We start from the raw sequence: 23,237 nt of genomic DNA, 5'->3' as shown, positions 1-23,237 counted from the left end.
TTCAAGTGCATTTATCAATATTTTGGGTTAACCATTACATATTTACTCAAACTCATTGTTTAGCTCCAAATGTACATTTGATCTCAATTGAGATTCAATTTTCAATTCAAATTACCGTTTCCTAAAGAAATGGAATCAAACAATTCAATCTTGCTAATCAATTTTTGTGTTCCAACTGAAAACAATCAACTGAATTAGCATTTTCAATGTAAACAAAATTTGGGTTGACACCTGAAAAACTGTCAACTATTGCTAGACATTCAATGTTAAATGTAGACAATTTTTCACATCTAGTTAACCATTAATCAGACTAAATCAAGTTGAAATACAAAGGAAAATATTTCTTGCTTTTACTTCATTTTCATAGTAAAAATTGTGTTCAAATTGTTCAATTTTTCAATCAAATTTCAATGAAATGACAAGATAATACAATTTTTGACATTAAAATGACCAAACATTGAATTCACTTCTGTACACAATTAATAAACAGATCAATCAAAGGTGATTTGTTTAAATCTATTAACCTTTCACTTTTTCAATGCAAATATAATCGTCAGCTAAAGATGAAAATGTTGATCAATTGTTAGACCCACTTGACATTGATTAATCTGAAACTTCATTTAATCCAATTGATTAACCTTGAAAGGGTTTAATTAATTGGAAAAAAAATTGTTACCTCATCGCCATTGTTAACCAATTAAAGATGATTAATAATGATATTACCTGTTCATTGTTAAATTCAAACATTTGTGAGGTAATTGAATAAAATAGGAACAAAAACGATTGAATTAATAAGCAAATTAGTGTAAGAAAAAAAAGATGTTAACTTAAATAATGGTTTAACAACAATTTAAAAGGTAAACCTTTTTCAATTGTCATTAAATTGATTAAATCAATAATTTGATAGTCGATTGAAGGTACAACAATTTGGTTAACACATGAAATCAAAGGATAAGATGATGATGATGGTTAAAGAGTATAATAATCATTTAAAGCGTGTTCCAAATTAACTTTAATCAAAAGTGATTAGAGTAGATGAAATGGAAGCAATCTTGTCATCAAATATGTCTTTAAATTGAAAGTCAAAATGAGGTAAAAGAGTTGAAAAGGTTTTCACTTTCAATGATTAAACCAATCATATTTAACTGGTCAATGAAGACTTCAGTAGTTGTCCATTTAGCAATGTAACGGCGGAAGGAAGGAAAGGTCAATCCTTATTAAATAATTATAATCAATAAGCTTCAATCGGATTGAACAGATTATTTTACCGATTGTTTTATTTGTAGATGAGTTTACAGTAAAGCAACCAGAAAATGAAATGTTTACCAGAAACTGGTTAATCCATTGCTGATTCTCATAATGAAATAATCATTTAATCATGGATATTCAGTGATTTATGGTTTTAGTTTGAATGATTATCTGTTGATCATCTGAATGGACTTGTTCAATGAATTTACATTTTCACCTTTAACTTGTCAACACTGGTATTTATGTTAATCTAATGATCTTTATGCTTGAATGTAAAGCGATTGAGTTGAGGATTTTACAAATGATTTATATTGTGATTTGTTGTGATTAAATGGGAATGTAAGGCCAAGTTGAATTTAAATTAAGTCGACCTAATAATTGTGTTGAGGTCAGTAAAGATTGAACCATTTGTTGGAAGATTTTTAAATCTGTTACCCAAAAGCCATTGATCTTCCCGGACGCACTGATTTGCTTTTAATGTTGATCAATTGTTAAACTTGACCAATAAACAATAATTTTGCCACTATTCAAGTTGGACTTGATTGAATTTGATTAAGTCTCGATTGGTCAAATTGTCGACATGAACAGGACACTTTTACTGTTGGTTACACAATTTTACCGATTGATTGTTTATTAATTTATTCAGGCAATCATTGGTAAAAGCTGATGACAATAAATAATGTCAATATGTCAACAGATGAATTATTATTTCAATTCAATTCTATTCCGCATTCCGCAATTTTCAATTTTTCACATGAAATCATTAAAATGGATTGCAAGAGTTAAAATTAAGAGTAAATCTTCTAATCAGCTTAGATGGCGATTAACGTTTCCCTTAATCGTCTAATTGATGAAATGCAATCGGAAAAACATTGAAACAAAAAGATTTGCATTTTTCAATTTCATTTCATTTTTTCAACAATTTTACTCTTTTCGATTGCTATCAATTTGCTGCTAATTGTCCATTGATTATAATAGCAGAATTATGTTGATCAACTTGTTTGTGTTGGACAGTTCGAGTGTGTTTCTTTGTGAATCAAAATTCTGAAAAATTGTTTTCTTTTTGAGTTAACCTTAGTTTTCTGAATTTTGTTGTTCCTTTCAACCTTTGTTGACCATTTCAAAATCAAATTGACAATCAATTAAAGCCAACAAGTGAATTTAATATCTAATTGAACATAATTGTTTGTCCATTTGGGTGAAATCAATGATCACAATTATGATATCCAACTTTGATTATCACCTTTTGCGGGTTTGACCTTTCTCAGATTTTGGAAACAATTTAACAATGATTGGTTAACATTACAAAATCAGTGATAATAATTTCATTTGGTCAGTCTAATTACAAGGAGAAACAGACTAAAAGAAATGTCAAAGTTAATTGTGTAACTCAAGTTAACCATTTAACTGACTATTAGTGCCAGTGTTGGTCATTTTAGGGTTTATTTTTTGATCATTTATTAATAGTGAAAATTAAATTTCTTGTTTGGAAAAGGCTCCTTTTATTGATTAAGTTTAATCATGAGAATCGAGTTAACAATGAAATTCACATTCCCAAACAAAATGACCATTTCTTCAGGTTTCTCTGGTTATTCTTGACCTTCAAGTTAACCTGTAATCTTTGGGTTAACTCAACAATTTGAGTGTTTTAAGAGGAAAAGTAAAATTGAAATGACAAACTATTAGACAATCAAGATCACGACAAGGTTAACAATTTAACTAAAAAAACAAATAGGATTCAAGATTTACGGCAATTTATTTTTATTGATTTGCGTGATTCTTATTAATCAATTATTTCCTTGTTAATTGTAAATTAACATACAACGGATTGAGATGAAAAATGATTGTTGGAAATTAATTAAATTTAATTTTTTGTTTTCACCATTTCTTCTTACCTTTTCAATGATTTCACCAATTTTAATACAAGAAATGGTTGAACCCAAAGTTTAAATGGTAATTACATAGTTAATTGTTTGGAGCAAATTAATGGGCCAAGATTAAGTTAAACCAATAATCTGAATAATTATAATATATGTAATAAATAATTACACATAATTTAACCTTTTTCACTCTTCAATCTCTCACTTAGTGAAAGTTAAATTTTTGTGCGATGATTTAAATGCAATCAAATTAAGCGATAATTATGATGACAATAATTTCAGGCAAATCAATTGCTTTCTTTCAAAACTGTTTAACATTCAGTGAAGATAATCATTTACATATCATGTGAGAGTTAAAAAGGTGATGATCAGTTGAATTTTCAACAAGGATCCTTTACAGTTTAAGAGCTTTCTCGTTCATCTAATCACTTATTGTAATCATCATTAAAATCAAATTTAAAAGCTGACTTAATTCATGACGATGAACAATTCAAGTAGATTTTTCTAATTCTTTTCATTTCTCCTACTCCTTTTTTTTGCTCCTTTTGATATTCACAATTAAAAGTAAATAATCAAAACCGTTAAAAAAGTATATTAATCAATATGTATATAAAGTACATGTAAAAGGTAGAAAGGTGAACAAGATGAAGATGATGGTGAAGAAATTAGATTATTCAATCAACGTGCTTAAACTCTTGATGTGATAAAACAAAAGTGTGAAATCAAATTAATATCGGAAGTTTGGTTAATAATGGTGATAATATTTCCGCAATCATCAATGATCACCAACACAAAACACGAAAAAGATGAAAATTTCGCCATGAATAAAGCCATTCATAAAGGTTCTCTTCAATCTAAATTAGAGTCATTTACAAGTTGAAAAGGTCTCTCAATCAATCTCATTTTTGCTTTTCTTGTTTGTTCCAACAATACAAGCGTAATTGGTGATTGTTAACCTTGGATAAAATGGATAGCACAATGATCAGGAAAATAGAAATTAAAAACAGCAGATCTTGAATTACTAACAGGCAGCAAATCATCAAATTACATGTACAGTATGTATGAGTTTTCCGATACGGCAACTGTAATGGTAATCCTCCATTTTCACAATCCAATCCAGTCTAAACGATCCAAATAAACAATTCGTCTTTTAACAATAAACAAATTGTGGTAAATCACTATTGTTGTTAACTACCTTGACATCGGTTATTTAGCTTTCATACAAAAAACCAATCTAAATAATGTAAGAAATTCAAAATAGCCATTATAAGAAAAATGTCCAAACGATCATCATGAAAGTTGGCTCAACTGAAAGAGCAATGGGAAGAGAAACTTAGCTTTTTATCCTTTTGGCGGTGTGTATTGACCATTTACTCCCCAATTAAGTCGAACATCTTTCGCAATTTTCCGAATACAATGGTAAAATTAACAACAATTAATATAAATGAGGTAATACTAATCATATACACTTGACTTAGCGAGTTTTTAATTTTACAAAAATGAAGCAACTGTTTGCTCATTGAACATTGGCAAAAAAAGGAGGCAAATATTAGAGAGCGCGAGAATTAAATTTGCTAATGACCAACACTGATTGGAATTATTTAAACGATTAACTCAATTTTATGATTTAATAATCTAAAATACCTAATTGTTAACTCTACACAGTTTACCAAGTGATTAGCCCAGCAATTGAATAATTGTATAAACAGGGAAAAGCAATTGAAATGGCAAGTTTTTTTTCTTTGAGTATAAGAGTTGGCAAAAAAAGAGCTAATGTTGATCATCGTTTAGGTCATACATGTTTTCATATATTGATTTATACATTAATTGTTGACTGATCATTGAGAAACTGTTCATATACTGTGAATATGATTGTCTAATCAAGAACTAATCTAAGTCAATTCAAATTGTTCATTGGATGTAAATGTAGAGTGTTTTGTGTGTGCCTTACATGCAAGTGTATGTTGAGGTGGTCCTTGTGATAATAGGTAAATTGAGATTCACTAAAAGGTAAACAAGATGGTGAAAGTAAAAGTGAGAGAAATGAAAGAAAGAGGAAAGAAAGGAAAGAAAGTGAAAATTATAAGGTTTGTCCAGATTATTATTGATAATGGGATGTGGATTCAAGTTGTACTGGGTGAATGTTAACTGGATTATATTACGATTATTACAGTCCTTTTCATCATCATCTTTCTCCCTTTAACCATCCCTTCAACTGACCCTTTACTCCATCAACAAATTTTCATTCCATATATAAAGGAACCTCAAACTGACCAAAGATCATCAGTTCTATTGGTCTCATCGTCCAGTCAACTTCATCTAATACAATCTAAAATATAAAATATTGTATTCAACGTTATTTCACCATTCAATATTGTTTCCAACCTCAACTCCAGCAACTCACAACAATAGCAAACCTTTTAAACCCGATTACTGGATAAATCAATTTCAACCTGACCCTTGATCGCTAACCAACAGGGTTTAGTTTTACCTAAATTGTTAGATTTCTTACAATTTAATCTTGTCCAATCAGACAATCTCAAGTCTTCATCAACTTTCAATTCATTAGGAACTTTATCTCAACAGCAACATGATTTTCAAGGTAAGTCCATTTTAATATCAATCCATTTCAATGGTTTCAATTGTATCCAAATGATTCAGTTGAGACTGTAATATAAAATTTAAATTGACTATTTTGAGTTACATTTGCATTTACAGTTGATTCATCAAATTTCTTGTATTAATAGTTGAAGAAATGTTGAAATGTTGAAAATTAATTTGAATGCAATTATTTACTCAAATATAATTTAACTTGTTGATTTAAGATTTAATTAATATCAAGTAGGAGTGATTCTAATTAACTTTGGATAGCTACAAAATTGAATAACAATCAACATTAGATGTTGAATTTTAGTTTGCAATGAACATTACTCTTTAATTATGATTGCAATCAGAGGAAATAATTATCTCATTTCATGATTACACTTTATTTTTAACCAGCAACAATTGAAAATTTAATTATAATTCTCGATGTTTTCATCTCCTTTCTTTTAGTTTTGCTTAAATACATTGTAATGTAAGAGTTTCAATGTAATCGTGATAGACTTAGAGAATGATTAAATTGTAAAAATTTGTATCATTATTACATTATATGATTTAATGGACAGTTGCTGGACAGATTGACTAGTTAATCAAACCTACATTTGTGGGTTGTTTTTTTAAAATTGGCAGTAATGGTCCTTAAATCAGCTCACAATGACACCTAAATGGCAAATATAAAACATCTATCAAGATTGACCTCATCTTTTTTGACAGTTAATATCAAAAATCAAAATATAATCATTCTGATGGATAAACATTGATTCATTCATACAGTAATTTCACTCTCTAAATATATTTTATAGTATAATTTTAGTCAAATGATGAGAATGATTAGAGTTTAGGTTAACAAAATGATCAAACCAGCATTTTAAAGGATAGACCCTGGTTAACAGGTAATACTGAAGGGATAAGAGATGAATTAATAATAATAATGACCTCCAAATAAACACTGTTTATTATCAGAATAATTATAACTATTATTGATGTGAAATTGTTACACTAATCATGGGGATACCCTGATGGTAGTATAACAAGTCTTATAAATAAATGAAATTTCATTTCGGTTGTTCACCATTTTCATGTTTTTTTTCAATATTGACCGTTTGCCTTTTTTTGCATCTTATTACCATTTAGTATTTGCTGCTTTTATCATCTGTCGCTTTGGTGACTATTGGTCAATATCAATCGGAACCAGCTTACATGAAGACGGCCAGCTCAGAATATTCAAATGATCAAGAGGCAGGATTTGAAGCTGATGATGATTCCTATGGTAAGTTGTATTCCTCTTCAGCCAACTTATCTCGAATCTCGGTTTCTTGGTGGAATGAAAAGTTGCTTCAATTGTTTGGCCGCATTTCTGCTCCAGTCTCAACTGATCCTCATCAGGATGAATAATGAGAGTGAAAATTAATCCAAGCAAAAAAAATGACATTCATTTCTGTTCCCAATAACAGTAATATAGAAAACTTTAATCTACTGATTTCTTAGCTCAACACTAACAATGATTTTATTTTTAATCCCACTAACTCTTACTTTGAACTAATTCCAACAATAAATAGTTGATAATCAAAAGCATAAATAATGACTTAATTTTGCTTTTTGTTCAATTTTTTTAGGCGGAAGTAAAGGATCAGGATCTGGTTCTGGAAGCAATGGTTTAAGCTATGGAACCAAAGGAGGCTCTGGTTCAGGTTGGTTAATATTCATTGATTTACTAGTTCATAAACATGTATAATCTCATTTTCCCTCTGAATTCTTATCCTTTCTTCAGCAGGAGCTAAGCCATCTTATGGAGGCTCAATGGGTGCAAGCTCAATGGGTGCAGGTTCAATGGGCGGAGGTTCAATGGCTGGAGGCTATGGAATGAACGGTGGTTCTTCAGCTGGAGGCTATGGAATGAGTTCCATGGGTTCTATGGGTTCCATGGGCGCTGGTAACAGCTATGGACAGCAACAACAATCAACCGGTGGATACGGAATGGGCTCAATGGGCTCTATGGGATCAATGGGTTCCATGGGCGGAGGCTCAATGGCTGGAGGTTACGGAATGAACGGTGGCTCTTCAGGCAGCTATGGAATGGGATCAATGGGATCCATGGGCGGCGGAAACAGCTATGGACAACAACAACAGCAATCAACAGGCGGATACGGAGGATCTGACAGCGGTTATGGTGGTGAAATGCAACATGTAAGTCACTAAACAATTGATTGACACTTTAAGATGATAATAGAGGCGATTAGTCAGTTATTAATATTGATCGGAAATGGTTAACTTACTCAATAGTGCTTTTGTTGAAATCACTTTAAGAGGTGTTGATGTTAAAGAGGGAAAGTCAGGTTAACAAGTAGGCCAACAAAGTGATGATGAGCTAGATCTAATCGGATTGTAAAATGTAACCAGCTGAGCCACTGTATGGTTCCTTTCATCAGCATCAGTTGAAATTATGAGGATTAAATTAATGTTAAACACAAAACATCAACACAATAGTTTTCAGACAATGGTATGTCAATGATTCACTTACAAAAAAAGAGGGAAACAGATGATGTTTGATAGGTTCGACAATCAATCTACTTGTTTATTGATCAGAATTTAATTTGATTTCTTCAACAATTACAAAGTAAAAGTGATTATAACCAGATTAAAATAATGACTAATTTGGAACAGAATAAATAAATCGAGTTAGAAAAATGAGCGAAATAGCTATTCATACATATTTTTACAAGTAAAAGTACAGTAAGAAACAAAAAGAGAGACTCATCTTTTATTTTAAATGCAAAAGCCCGAGGGTTAGCTGATTTTAGGGAATTAGATGAGATAATTTTTTCCGCATCTAATATAATTTGAATAAATCTGTTTTAATTTAGATAGATAAGGTTTAATCGTCATTTATAAAGAAAATAGTGATTGTAATTAACATGTTACACTCTAAAGATTATGCATTTAGGCAAAATATGAAAACACACAGCGAATTGAAAAGCTTTATTTAGTTGATTGATTGGATAGTTTCTGGTGATGGTGTAGATGTTTTGGTGAACATCACTTAACACTTGTTTACACGATAATAGCAACAATAAAGATGCATACATTTCCGTCACTATCATCATGTTTTCATGTGATCGATTGAAAACTTTACTTTGCCATCATTCAAACATTGAAAGGTGTTTTCATTTGATTAAATTATTAACGCTGATAATGAGAGGATCAACTACAGTTAATTATGCAATTACACACGAAATTGAGTGATTCAGGTCATTAGTTGAAAAGCTAAAGGATTGATAGAGGATGGAGTTATATTTAAGCCCAAGTTTCCAACTGTCGCTACCTCAATCTAATTGATTGCTTCTTTTATCTTATAAACAGCCTCCTCGACCTTATGCCTTTGATTATAAGGTTGATGATGGTTACGGTAATGGACACTATCAAATGGAAGAAGGTGATGCTTATGGAAACAAAAAGGGAAATTATGGTTACATGGACGCTTATGGTGTTTACCGACAAGTTGAATATACTGCTGGCGCTGATGGATTCAAAGCAACAATCAAAACCAACGAACCAGGAACTGACAACAAAGACCCAGCTGATGTTATGATTATGGCTGAAAAACCACCAGCAATGACCAACCCTGGCTCTAAATCTTATGGCAGTGGAAGTGGATCATCATATGGTTCAGGTGGAGCCGGTGGATCAGATTATGGATCAGGTTCAGCTGGATCAGACTATCAAACTCAGGAACAATCAACTGGATCATCATACGGTAAGAATTTAAATTCGGAAAAAGTTTAATTTGAAAAAGAGTGAAACAAGTTTAAGTTTAGACAGTTAACTGATTTAATTATTAAATAGACCCATCAGCAGCGCTTCCCTATTTAGGAACCACTCAGTATGGTGGGTAACTTCTTTCATCCTTTCAACTGGTGACGAAACTCAATTTTCTTGCAAATAACCATTTTTACTTTCAATTTTCTTTTGCTAAATTTTAGGCGCTGGATCTGGTTCAGGCTCTAGTTACGGAGGAATGAGCGGCATGGGTGGCATGAGCGGCATGAGTGGAATGGGAGGAATGAGAGCAATGAACGGCATGTCTGGAATGTCCATGGGTGCAATGAGTGGATCCAAGGGTGGTTCATCATCACCAATGTCCATGACAATGTCTCCAGCTTACTCAGCTCCATCACCAGTTGCAACAGGAGGAACCAAGGGTGGCTCAGGATCAAGAGGTTCATCAGCCTACCGATCACCAATGATGGCAATGAAATCACCAATGAGCTCAATGGCAATGAACGGCGGTTACCCAGCATCACCTGCATCTTACAAATCAATGGGAATGACAATGAAACCAATGGCTATGGGTATGGGCATGAACGGTGGCTATTCAATGGGGTAAGTAACACTCATGGAAAAATTAACAAATCAAAATCTAATCTCAACCTCAATCTTTATCTCATCTGTTTTCTAGTGGTGCCAAAGCAACACCAATGGGTCAATACAAAATGAACGGTGGTTCAATGGCAGGTTCAATGGCAGGCCCAATGGCAGGTTCTATGACAGGTTCAATGGGCGGTTCAATGTCTGGTTACGGAATGATGAACGGCAAAGGAATGGGAATGGGAATGGGAATGAGTCGAGGCGCAGGTAAACCAATGGGTGCAAGTTATGGTGGTTCCATGAACGGAATGGCCGGTATGCCCATGCAAATGAAAATGAATGGAGGTAGTGGAAGCATGTATGGCGCCGGACGCCCAATGATGATGTCCTCAGGAGGCGGATATGGTCAAAGTGGTTCACCAATGACTCAACAGAAACAAATGGGTGGTGGATCTTACGGAATGGGAGGTTCAATGTCAATGGCTGACCAACAGCAAATGACTGGCTATGGTTCATCAGTTGTCACCCTTAGAGTTCCTATTGCTGCTGCTGCTTCAACAACATCATCAAAATCTTCTCCTTCATCATCATCTTCATTCACACCAAAGTCAACTTCATCTAAATCTTCACCATTATCATCACCTTCCGTTAAACCTTCTTCCGCTGTTAAGCCATCAACCACCAAGCCAACCAAACGTTATTAAGACTAACCTCTAATTCAATTATTAGTTAATTACTTTCTTGTTCCTTTGGTGTTAATAATCATAGTGATCATAAATGATAGAAATGTTATAATTATAAATACTGATAATAGAAAGTAGTAACAATCTAGAAACATGTTAATCAGTTGAACATGATGATACCTCATTTTTACTTCAGCAATACCTTTTCTTGCCCATTCATCACAATCAACTGTTAACATTATTTGATTGACTCACATTATCAATATATTTATAATTTTTCTTGATTATTTATGAAATCTATTATGATTGTTAAATCTGGTAACCAACAACCATATTTTTGATGGCCTATTGCTTTAAAAAATTAAGGATAAACATGGTAACTACTTAAGACGGATTTTTTAAATTATTAATCATCCAATTTCCCTTTCTTTCCTTTTTTATTCAATCAACTCAATCCTTTTTCTACTCAATGCATTTTGTTAATTGAAATGCACAATCAAATTGATGCAAATGATGAAAAAATTACCAAAAAAAATGTAACAATTATATTTCATGTTAAAAATTTTATCCATTGTTCACAAGATCAGTGAAATGAAATGATCTATCATTGTAAAACAATTTAATGTGATCAATTTCAATAAATTTTTATTATTTTTTCAATTAATATTACAATCAATTCATTGATCGCCAACAATTCTAATCATGATTAAAAATGATCATTTGATGTTTATGCCTCTTAGTAAAGCAAATGCTTAAACTCCTAAAACCACCAATCAATTTACAACTTACAGTTTGATCCTTTTGATTATCTCCATTTGAATAGGATCTTGATTCCTTGATCATGTAAAGCTTATAAAGAGTAAAAGCCAAATCTTCCTCAGAATTAGAAGTATCGGTGAAAATAATAAATAGCATTCTGATAATAGTGATACAAACCATGAAAATATTTGCTATTAGCTTTAATAGTTTGATTCAAACGGAACTTTTTTTTCAAAAAATGGTTAAAACATTGAAATCAACATTGAACATTGTGTTTATTTCATCAACCAAAAATCAAAGTGAAAAAGAGTTATCACATCTTTTGAAATTTATTTATCATGTTGATTGGAATGATGGAATGAGAAGTTTCTATTTAAAAAAGCAATTTATTCCATCAAAAGTGAGTAACAAAGATGATCATTATAGTCAAACTAATAATCGTAACGTCTTGTGGTTCAAAGGAAAGGAGAAAGTATTTGAATGTTTATGAAACAATGGATTAACGTAAGATGTCAACTATCATCATTAATTAACATCAGGTACGTATGATTGTTATGGCTAAATGTTTTCGCTCTCTTTCGCATTAAATTATACACTAAATTTATGCAGTTAAGGTTTCACTTTGTCACATTTAGTAGAATCAATCAATATTAATCCAAAATAATTGAATCATACACTTGATTCAATAACCAGAGATGCGTCTTTAATCTCATTTTTACTATATTCATTCCAAAAAGCAACCAATCTTCCTCCAGTATTCAGACAAAAACGTCGGAAATTCCTCATGAATCGTCTCATGTATGTTTCATCACCAGTAACGTTACTCTTCCATCGTTTAGTAATCATATAATTCCATGCCCATAAGAATCCATTCTATTGTAAAGGTAAAAGGTCAGTAAAAATGTGTAAAATGACTTTGATTGGTCACAAAAGTTCAGTTACATTCTGGCTGAACTGGAAAAAAAGATGAATCAAGGAAATAAAAACTTACTCTTATATCTTCCAATCCATTCCTATCTGTTTGTTTAACACCAGAAAAATGTCTTGTGATGTACTCTTCATGGGGACTACAAATATCTTCATTCTATAAGTTGTTGGTAAAAATGAGATCAGATGTATTAATAAGAAATGATACAAAATTGAAGTTTTGCTGTTAGATAAATACCTTTGATGATCCCTTTTGTACTTTTGTATCTGAACTTGAAGTGTCAGGTAAAAGGACAAAAATACTGCCAGATACATGAATAAATTGTTGACGTTGATCTTGACCTGATTCACTAAAAGTTAAAAATCCAAATCTCTTGAGAATATCTTTACGGAAATTTATTAAATTATCACCTAAAAAATAGAAGCAAATAACAAAAAAAATCAGCAAAGTTATGGAAAAATTATGGTTGTATTCACACGGATTTAGCATTAAGAAAATTATGAACAATAAATTGATCGTAATTTTCATTCTGATAAACCATTCTTACCTTGAAGATATTGTCTAGCTTTGGGCGGTAATTCATCTAAATTGAGCTGTATAAAAATAGGACCTCGTAACGGGTCTGATTTACTTTCAAAGGGTAAAGCAAAAGGATCATTTGGAATAGGCACAAAATGAAATCCTCCAGCTCCAGTTTTACGAGCCCATTGTTGCACTTTTTCAACAAGTTGATAACTTGTGGCAACCATCCATTGAAGCTCCATTTCATATGAATAATCTGGATGGTAAGCTGCTTGATATTTTGCGTGCATCCATTCAACTCGACCATCTTCACTTGTTGAATCTAAATCAATCACTGCTCTGTTGAATTTCACTGTAGAAGAAATGTGTGATTAGTAAACATTACAAAATAATTATCAAAACTCGGCTAAATATAAATATTTACTTATTGATTTTTTAAGCTTTATAATCTCTGAAGGAGGTTTAGACCATTCACTTTGACCAGAAACTCGAGCTGGCAATAATTTAACTTCAAACCAAGTGCGATTAAAAAGTTCATACTTGCTCTCATCATCATCGATTAACTTTTCATTAGACTTATCCACGATAAAATAGAAATAAAAACCATGCTCAAACTGAATAGCATTATAACCAGATGCATGACAAATAAGTTTAGAGTTTATCATTTCTTGAAAGAGATCACAGGCACTTTCCTCGTTGAACACGCCATCAATCGATTCGATTGCCCATGAAACTGCTTCAGCACTTATAAATGTGAACTCAGGCAGACCGAGATCTTTACCAAAATAGTAAACACTGTAAAGAAAGGTTTAGATGCCGATAAATATTGAAATCCAAAAAAAACAATCTATACCAATCTAACAATTAAATTAACAACTTACTTGCTACTGTTCTTTAATTTTTCCACCAGTGTTTTGTAAGACATATTGGTGCTTAATTTTTTAGTTGGAGTTGTTTCGATGTAATCTTCTTGATCTGCTTTGTCCATTAGATCTGATATGTTCATTCCTGTTACGGGGGCAATGACGGAAGAAGTGTTACCATCTAATTCATCACGATTGTTAGTAAAATTACGAGTCTCAGATTTCCCGGTTAGTTTATTCCTGACATTGATTAAGTTGTTAGATAACAGTCGATCCTTTTTGGAACCATTTTCTAAAATTTTGTTAGCAAGTACTATAGATTTTAGACAGATACCTGATCGACGTTTACTTTCAGTGTTTTTATGAGTATCACTAATAATTCGTCGTCCTGATGTTACATTACGCCTGATGTTGTTGATGATTTCGACAAACTTTAAGAATCCTTCTTGTAATTGATACTTTTCTTCAATATCCCAATCAGGATAAAGTTCACAAGTTGGATCAGAATTGTCTGCTTCATAAAGTGAGTCAATAACCTTACGAGTAATTGATTCACGTTTGGGTAAAATTAATATACGAAGTCTCCAATATTTGAGATCATCTTTAAGTTCATACTCATTTTCACCACGAGCACAAACATAATTATCCAAATAACTCCAAGTATAAGTTTCCAACTTTTCACTAGCAAAACCAGCCCAAGACACTCCATACGTTTCATTGTCAGGAGCTCGGAATTGATAAGGATAATTGATTTTTTTAACAGGATAAGGATGACGAGGTCTATAAACTCTTACGTAAACCATTGAATTTTCTAACTTGAGACGATGAAAAATCCTACCAATACTCAGAGTTTGATCGTATGGATCACCGTCATGATTTAAAATCATTGAGTTGGGTACGTTGTCTTTAGGATAAACAATCGTTTGGAAACCCATTTGAAGTCTTTGACAAATAAGTTCTTTGAAAACTTGAGTAGTTGTTAATGGAGACCGGCTAAGCTTATTATCCAAATCACCATCACCCGGTCGTGAATAATCATTAACTGGAATAATAGATTCTGGTAGCAAACTGTACTCGGAATTAACATAATCATTATCTAAACTTCGGTTGTCTGGTATGAAGTCAGTAGTGAGTGGGAGACAAGCAGGAATAACAAGTGATTTCCAGTCTACTCCTGTTGTTATCGCTGGAGTCCATTCTTGCTCACCAGTAGCTCCCCATGCCCATGTAAGACTTTTATCCGTGTGTGGATCAGCTGATATGATTGAAGCTGTTCGACTACCTACTCTTTTGGAACGTGTTGATTCAAGAGAGTGAGGACTTTCACCACTTGGACTTAGACTACGACCAGCAGAAGAGTAGCTATCACTTCGAGGATGTTTGGGTTGTTGGTGAGTTCCAAGGTCTCCTGTTTCATTGTTACTTTCGCTGTTACTGTTTCGAGATTTGCGGTTACATGCGGGCAATGGAAGTAAAGTACTAGCAGTATTTTGTGGAACCGCTTGATAATGATGTTGTTGCATAAAAATACCGGTAGGACCGAGTGGGAAAACATGTGTCCATCGACGACGGTTGGAAGTTAATTTTATAGAAACATGGGAAGGGTCAAATGGGTTGATTAAGGCTTTCGGCCTTGATGCAGCTGTTCTATCTCTATATGGCAGTGTCGAACTGTTATACCTATGAAGAGTAAGATCATCTTTTGATTCTAATTTAAGTCGGAGGGCTGGAAAGAAAAGATTATTATGAAATATTTATTAAAAATTTAAATTTTAATTAATCGAAATGTTACCTTTATTTGTTTTACTTTCAACAGATGTGGATAAAGTTCCATGACTAGAAGCACTTTGAGAATTGTTTTTTGCAGGAATAGACATAGCTGATGACATAGAGTTGGAATTTGATGAAGTGTTTGATTCCATACCAAAAGCTAATGCATCTGAAGCTCTCCGCTGATTATTACGATCTGTTTCTAAATATTCAGCAAGATGGAAATGAGAGCCCATGGTAGACTTTCTTCGAGTAGAAGGTTGGCACGTACTAAAAAAGATAATTAGAAGTGAAATTAGTTTTAATCTCGAGATGTACACAAAAATGAAAGCTTACGAGTTAACTGATGGTAGATGGGATTGTGCCTTGAAAACTTTTTCATCGTATTGATCATAATCAAGAACCGACATAATTGGACAGAAATTATTGGCTGAGTCATTTGAGGTTAAGTCTCTGCTGGGTGAGCGATAAAGATTAGGTTTATTGTTCCAATTGGGTTTTTCACTCTTTGGTAAAATGTTTGGCATCTTAATACGAGGTACATAACTTGAGCAAAAGTGATTGTTAGTCGATGAGTAAAAACTGTAAAAAAATAAACAAATTCAAAAATCTGTTAGTTCGTATCAAAGAGATTCGTTCGAATAGTGAAAAGGATGTATTTTTTTTGTAACAGTAGATTTACCTTAAATTTATCCAGTGAGGCATATTGAAGAGATCGGCAGCAGTTAATGGATATGGAGAGGAATTTCCTCGATTGAACTAGAGTGAGAAGAAATAAGTTAGCATGAACAGGCAATGAAGCAAAGAAAATGAATTTGATATTACCTTGAAGAGAGGTACTGCGTGTAATGGCTGTTCACCTAGACAAACTAAATCACTTCCAATACCATTGTCAATGATTCGTTGTTTTGTTATGTTACTGAGCTCGAAATCAACTTCGAATACACCAACACCAGGAGAGATAACTACAGAGAGCTGTCCTGTTCGGTCAAAACTACGATCTAAGTAATGTTTCTCGAAGACTTGAGAAAAAGAAAAAAAAACAAATGATGTTTAGTCTGACTCTAGATTGGTGTTGAGGAAAACTTACCGTTCAATGACATATTCAGAACTTCAAGAAAGTTACCCTGCGATGATGTTGAATTGAAAGCTTTGGGTATCTTAACTCCGGGCTTTTCATGGTAACGCAACACTTCTTTTTCATATTGGTTAAAAAGCTTTTTCAAAAGAACGAGAACTGGTTCCCAATCGTCAAGACGATCATTTTGAACAGCAACTCGATAAAAATCTTCATAGAATCTATTTTTATAGTCTTGTTGGAGGCATCCTCTCATCTCCGGTGGAAATTCATCCGTGCTTTTGGCCTTGTAAAATGTCCGTGAAAACAAAACAATGGTAACATCGTGTGCGCAATTAAATCTCTATAATATGAAGCAAAAAAAAATGTCAGTTGTTTAGTCAAACAGCAAAAAAAGTTATCAACGAATCAATTCTATTTAATATTTAATTTACCTTCCATTTGGCAAAAAGGTCATAAAGAAATCCATTTATAGCTTTTTCAAAATAAAGATCACCATTTATGTCGTAGTCCCACATCTCACTACTCATTTGTATAAAAAGATAAACCATACTAGAGGCTGACCGAAAAACGATCTTTGTATCTGAGCTTAAATAGCCAGAAGCAACACGTTCCCCCTGAGACCACATCTCGAAAACAGTACATCTTATACCTGAGAAAGTGACTGTTTTATTCAGGTAAATACAAGTTTTGACAAGATGGCATTTCAACCTCCACATATCACTACGAGATAAGTATTGATCCTTGAAAGTTAATTCAACTGAATCAAGAGTTACATCCTTTGGATTGACCTTTCTAACTTTAACGTCCAGATAAGGACGCAGATGGAAACTGCTTGCGATCGATTGTTCGACACTAATACACGGTTTATCCTTTGATTTAACATCTTTAGGGTCCAAGTAACCTTTAACACATAGCAATAAATGGCTAAGGAGAGAGCAAATTGAGAAAAAAAAGATCAATGAGTTAGACGATACTTGTACCGAAGGTTTAAAATTTTGCTTGGAAATATTAAAACTCACCTGTAACTGATTTCATCAGAATATATCTCTAAAATATCATCAATTTTAAAATCAGCAGCATCTTTATGGCTTATCAGCAGTTCCTCTGAGTTGGAGTAAAATGAGGCAGAAAAATTGAGGTGAACAGAGAAGAGTTTGACAAAAAGTCGAACAAATAAATGTTAAAAGATCAGGTTAGCAACAGAAAAGAAAGAAGAATGAAGGGGAAAATATTAAACCTGATTTTTTATGGCTAGTCTTTCGTTTTAAAGCTTTTGAATTTAAACACTTACCTTTGTTCTGATTGCTATGGATTTGTAGTTTATATATTCTCTCCATACCTGGAGAGGATTATCATTTGAATTTGGTTAACTGGGACACTATAAATAGACTGGACAAAAAAATAAAGATGTAAGACTAGAGTTGATACACAGTTACAAAGTTTTGTTTCAAGAATGGATACACAAGTGAGATTGAGTAAGAAAGAGGTTTGACAAGATCTTTTACTCTTCTATCTTTCACACATTATCTTTATTCTGGTCAATAACGTGATTAATTTAAATAAACACAGTCATAAAGATCGTCATAAACAATAGCATTTACTTGGAAATTGAAATTAATAAGAACTCCGATGGTTAGTATAGCACTTACAAAAATAAATATTAGAGACGTGCTTTAAAAGCCAACAAAGATGGGGTGATGGTCTATACAGACAAAAATGTGATCAAACTGTTTTATTTTCCAAATCAACTCTTTGATATTAATATTTGATCTTATCTGATTTTCATGAAAATTTTCTAGTCGATAGTAACCAAATCTTTCTGGTAGCTTTCAATAAATCTCACTGCGTATTTAATAAGGACTGCTTTTAGTAGTTACAATGGACAACTGATAATAGTAAGCTAATAGCTACTAGAATAATAATGATAGTCTAACACAATGCAAAAGCTACTGAATATTATGAGAGATAATCTCAATACTCAAATAATTAGCATGAGACTGAAAGAAACTATAAATTGATTGCTGGTAAAGATAAAACAAAGCCTGGTATATCAAGACTATTCCTTAGAATTGAATTGTCTCTAATTTAACGGGACCACATCATGAATGGATGCTTGAATACTAGTGAACAGCAAATTGAATAAACAATAAAATTAATAGGACTGACCGGACATAACAGGATCCATTACAAGAGCAGTCTGAAAGAACAAAGGAATGGAAAAAGCCTACTTACAATTTGGTTCGTTCGGACAGTTTATCATCATTTAAAATTAAATTTACTAATAATTTGTTGAATCACATTAAATTAATTATATCCTAATTATAAATTGAAAAATCACCTATAAACTAATTTTAAACAATAGATTTAAATAATATAACATGACCATGATTGGGTTGACATCAAGGTCGAGGTTCAATTTAGCTATTTAAAAGGATTTTCTGGTTCTGGTTGACAGATGATTTTAAGGATAAGGGTGATATTTAGTATCAGCTGATTTCCTTGTTCCAAGGGGAAAAGCCTATTCGTACAAAAAACTTGTACGAATAGTCTAAACGCCTATTCGTACAAATGCGAATTTCAACGCCATCTCTTGTGAAATTCAAACCATTTAGGTTAATTAAAAAGGCTAAATTTTCTGTTTTTGGACATTAGATCAGTTCGATTTGCAGTTTAACCTTCCACACTCTAAGACATTTTCTTACTGGCATTTGACGCTCATTCATTCTCATAATTCTTTTCATATTGAAAATAGCAACTCATATAATTTAATTGTTTAATTTCTTTTATGTACCACTGTCAGTCCAGTGGCTAAAGAGTAGGTTTAATTAAACTTAAATTCGGCCAGGTTAAAGAGTTTAAAGCTTGATAGGTTATTTTTTATGTCTCTACAACCCAATAGAGTCTAAATTTGAAAGAAACTAATTTTTACCCGTTATTGCCCATTTTTGTAATTTTTGTGCATAAATGTGATAATTATGTCCCTACTAATCCACAATTTCTCATATCTTAACCTAAATAATCAAGTTTTTGACACTATTCCATAGAGTTTAAACAAACGCGCCGTACTTTTAAGGCAAATAAAAGTCTACTCCATATCCAAGGATCAGAATCTTATCAGATATTTTTTTGTACGAATAGGGCTTACCGTTCCAAGGCTTGCTTGTTTTCCTTAGTAACAAGAATTGTTGTTGATTTGTTGCTGTGAATTGGTGAATTTCAACTTGATTTGTGTTTTGAAAGTCCCCCTCTAACTTAGTCTGAACCATTAAATTTGATTGTGTTCATTAGTTTTTATCTATCCATTTTCTGCCTCCGTTTTTTTATAGACCGGTATTTAAGAAATTGAATGTACTCTTTTTAACTATGGATGACGAAGACGAGGAATTTGTTTATGGAACTCCGTTGCCACCATTGGAAGATAATGAGAATGCTAGTAAAAAACCCGAACTTGATCTAACTGTACGAGATTGGAAGGGTCGTCGTCGATTTCATGGAGCTTTTACTGGAGGTTTTTCTGCCGGATATTTCAATACGGTTGGAACCGAGAAAGGTTGGATACCTTCACAATATGTATCAAAAAAGGAAGAAAGATGGGATAAAAAGTTGGTCAAGAGTAAGCCAGAAGATTTTATGGACGATGAAGATTTCAGTTTATTTGGCATAGCTCCGAAAAAAGTTCATACTAAAGATGATTTCAAAGGACCACAAACAGAAGCTTTCGCAGGTCTTCGAGACCCAAAAGCATCTCTCACTGATGTTCTTAGAGACATCATAAAACCAACAACTCAATCGATTGGTGTTAGACTTTTTACCGCTATGAAAAGAGGCCGAAGATACAAGGGAGCTTTTCTCAAACCAAAGGTAATTTAAAAAAAACAAAGTATTTTTGATTAATGTCTAATCGTTGTTTAACATTTTTTACTTTCTCCGATATATCTTAAAACTGATTTTTATTTTTAGTCCACCGGAAAAGTTTACGGATGTAGTATACCACCAGAATTCACTAGGAATAATGATGAAAATGATGACTTTATTGATGAACCTATCGTGCAAGCAGAAATTTTTTCACTTCCATATACACCGAAAAACGACTTTTTTGGTATCGGTTATAAACCTTTAAAATCAGGATTTTCAGATGAGTTAGAAAAAGCAGTACCTTTGACGGCAATTCTTAGTGGAAATAAACGTTTAAAAATTACTGGTGAAGCGTTTGGTTATGGAGCATTAGAAGACGATGATGACTATGCTGATGATGCATTAATTTATTCGAAAGAAGATTTATCAAACTATGATTTTGAAATTGGCTCGATAAAAAAGAACGAGCCAAAGCCTAGTACCTCAGCTGTTACTTATTCAAACAAAGGCTCTCTATTAGGTTTTGTGAAAGTAACAAGAATCGATCCACTTGAGTCATCAAAAAGTAAATTACCTGAGATACCGAAAAATTGGCGACCTCATCCACCTTTCTTGAAAAGTAAACGAGCATCTCGTTGGAATCAGCCACCTCCAACTAAAGAAAACTATCAGAATAAATCAATGGATTTAAGTGCTCCAAGTACAATTGCATCTCCTAAATCACTGAACAAACACGAAATGAAACCTCAAATGAATGCTAATGCTCGAGCTATAATTCTTGGTGAGGAAGTTGACATTGTTGTAGGTTTGAAAAAAACTCAAGAAAAACTGAAAGTCGAGAACGAGAAAGTCTCTGTTGAATCAGATAGTAAACAAATGCAAGTTAAACAACAAGGTGCATCATCAAACCCCCTAAGCGCTTATTTTGCTAATAAATTTGTTCGCAGTTCAGAACTAACTGAAGATAAATTTGAAGCTGGACTAACAGAATCTAGTAAAATAGCTCCAACTAAAAAAGAAGCAGTAACTAATGATCAACAAGAAGTTAAATCTACCATAGGATTGACTAATAGAGAAACTTTCCAGTGGCATCCACACACTTTACTTTGTAAAAGATTTAATGTGCCTCATCCGTATCCACAATTTCCTGATGTTGTTGGTGTACTTCATATTGGCCAAAATACTGGGACTACAGCGAGCATGAGAGCAAATGCAACAAAAGCGAAACCTCAACTGTTTAGCTCATTATTTCAACCAAATTTTGAATTTTCTTCTTCCAGCTCTACAAGCAAAGATAAAGAAAAACCTGGAAATGCTTCCGCGCCACCCGATTTCATTTCAATTGATACTGAAGAAATTGTTGAGCAGGTTGAACGTCCTCCATTAGACCTTTTTAAAGCCATTTTTGCTTCTGATGAATCAGATACTGACGAAGAAAGTGAAAAAAGAAAAGGTGATGACAAGATAGAAGAAAAAAAGGATTCACGGCAGAAAATGGAAAAAGCAAATTCCTCTAAAGATATTGAAGATTCAACGAAGAACCAGAGTAATGGAGGCGGTGACATCATTCATCGCGATAAAGTGATAGAGCCCAAATCAAGCTCCTCTAGAGTTGGAATTTTTTCAGGAATCAATTTAGATTTGCTAAGCAAATCTATCTCTTATAAAATTGACCCAAAAGAAGTTGATCGCAAAGTAAAGGATCAAGAAGACAATGATATTCAGATCATTTCAGGAGCGGATGGGGTCGAATCAGAAAGTACTTATGGACCTGCTCTACCTCCAATGAGCGATGATCAAAGATATACAGCAAGATCTAATAGCCGTAAAAGAAAAGAGAAAAAGAGAAAAAAGTCAAAATCAAAATCCAGACATAAATCCAAAAGATCTAAGAAAAAGCATAGAAGAAGATCATCTTCTAGTAGTGGGGATTCGAGTGATTCAGATAATTCCAATGACACTGAACATTTGAGTGCCAAAAAAATTAAGTAAAATTGCAGCTTGTCAATGTATTATAAAGGTAATGTGAATTGTATTCATCTTATGAATCTTGAAAGATACAACTCGGACGGATTTCCAATTTTCAAAAATTTCATCTTGAAGGATATCTTTTTCATTTTGAAATCGAGAGTATGAGTAAAGTTAAAAATCTTCATCATAAACAATACCAAAACTAAAATATTTTATACATGTAAATTTATATAATTTTGATTGTAAATTTAAAAATTGTAATTTTGTACAAAGATTCTTGCCATCAACGAATTCCAATCAATAAATCTCATTTGGAAGCGCTGATAAATTGCTATTTATTTTTAAACAACAGGTGGCGAGTAAATTCAAATCATCACGATTGGAAGGCAACTATTACTGTCTAAAATCAAAGAAAAGATTGACACTAAAAGTATGTCTTTAGAAGCATTTCGTTAATTATCATGCAGCAGATTTTGAAACTAGAGTTTTTTATTTAATGTCTTTGTTATTTATCTACAGAGGATTATAGTCCAGAATCAGATTCGAATTGAACTAAAACTTGAACTTTATACCAGAATAAAATTATTTGCGATAAAAAAATCAATTTTGAAGCGGAATCGTTCAAGCTTTTCAATTCACATTGAGAAAAGTGAAAATCCCGCGTCTGCCTCTGTAAGTGAGAGTCTGTTTTCATCCTCCAGAAGCAAGTAA

At 32.7% G+C, this 23,237-nt stretch overlaps 3 protein-coding genes and 2 long non-coding RNA genes across 10 annotated transcripts; 2 read left to right on the top strand and 3 right to left on the bottom strand.

Annotated features, from left to right (window-relative positions):
* Nucleotides 1–3,705: 3,705 nt before the first annotated feature.
* Nucleotides 3,706–4,470, bottom strand: LOC107359976 (uncharacterized). Its single transcript, XR_016197774.1, has 2 exons — nt 4,324–4,470; nt 3,706–4,249 (listed from the first exon to the last, which is right to left on the bottom strand). It is a non-coding gene; the product is annotated as an uncharacterized LOC107359976 (long non-coding RNA).
* A 950-nt stretch (nt 4,471–5,420) lies between these two features.
* LOC107368478 (uncharacterized) lies at nt 5,421–11,441 on the top strand. 4 transcript variants are annotated; one of them, XM_015936307.3, is made up of 8 exons: nt 5,421–5,730; nt 6,864–6,999; nt 7,346–7,420; nt 7,504–7,916; nt 9,090–9,483; nt 9,573–9,614; nt 9,710–10,109; nt 10,186–11,441. In XM_015936307.3, exons 1-8 carry the CDS (start codon nt 5,719–5,721, stop codon nt 10,796–10,798), a joined length of 2,085 nt encoding a protein of 694 aa, XP_015791793.2. In that variant the 5' UTR covers nt 5,421–5,718; the 3' UTR covers nt 10,799–11,441. The 4 variants fall into 4 exon arrangements, with proteins under 4 accessions (XP_015791793.2, XP_015791784.2, XP_089122076.1 ...); XM_015936298.3 differs by having other exon boundaries at nt 7,501–7,916; XM_089265950.1 differs by lacking the exon at nt 9,573–9,614.
* On the bottom strand, nt 6,667–8,514 carry LOC149094422 (uncharacterized). Its single transcript, XR_016197773.1, has 2 exons — nt 8,006–8,514; nt 6,667–7,942 (listed from the first exon to the last, which is right to left on the bottom strand). It is a non-coding gene; the product is annotated as an uncharacterized LOC149094422 (long non-coding RNA).
* A 461-nt stretch (nt 11,442–11,902) lies between the features above and the next one.
* On the bottom strand, nt 11,903–19,198 carry Iml1 (GATOR complex protein Iml1). 3 transcript variants are annotated; one of them, XM_015933389.3, is made up of 16 exons: nt 18,933–19,198; nt 17,992–18,089; nt 17,720–17,804; nt 17,132–17,624; nt 16,710–17,040; nt 16,445–16,641; nt 16,302–16,378; nt 15,956–16,201; nt 15,642–15,889; nt 14,184–15,575; nt 13,868–13,994; nt 13,411–13,781; nt 13,012–13,338; nt 12,702–12,874; nt 12,528–12,620; nt 11,903–12,409 (listed from the first exon to the last, which is right to left on the bottom strand). In XM_015933389.3, exons 2-16 carry the CDS (start codon nt 18,035–18,037, stop codon nt 12,206–12,208), a joined length of 4,410 nt encoding a protein of 1,469 aa, XP_015788875.1. In that variant the 5' UTR covers nt 18,038–18,089; nt 18,933–19,198; the 3' UTR covers nt 11,903–12,205. The 3 variants fall into 3 exon arrangements, with proteins under 3 accessions (XP_015788875.1, XP_015788869.1, XP_089122075.1); XM_015933383.3 differs by having other exon boundaries at nt 13,868–15,575; nt 18,933–19,175; XM_089265949.1 differs by lacking the exon at nt 18,933–19,198 and adding an exon at nt 18,350–18,916 and having other exon boundaries at nt 13,868–15,575.
* A 648-nt stretch (nt 19,199–19,846) lies between these two features.
* On the top strand, nt 19,847–22,854 carry LOC107365827 (G patch domain-containing protein 1). The gene is made up of 2 exons (XM_015933395.3): nt 19,847–20,561; nt 20,661–22,854. Exons 1-2 carry the CDS (start codon nt 20,064–20,066, stop codon nt 22,545–22,547), a joined length of 2,385 nt encoding a protein of 794 aa, XP_015788881.2. The 5' UTR covers nt 19,847–20,063; the 3' UTR covers nt 22,548–22,854.
* Nucleotides 22,855–23,237: the final 383 nt, after the last annotated feature.

The sequence above is a fragment of the Tetranychus urticae genome, chromosome 1, assembly GCF_039701765.1.
Source record: "Tetranychus urticae isolate SD_2017Ah chromosome 1, NJAU_TeUrti_SD_1.0, whole genome shotgun sequence".
Lineage (NCBI taxonomy): Eukaryota > Metazoa > Arthropoda > Arachnida > Trombidiformes > Tetranychidae > Tetranychus > Tetranychus urticae.
Note: the sequence above shows the minus strand (reverse complement) of the source record. Positions and strands in the feature narration are given on the sequence as shown.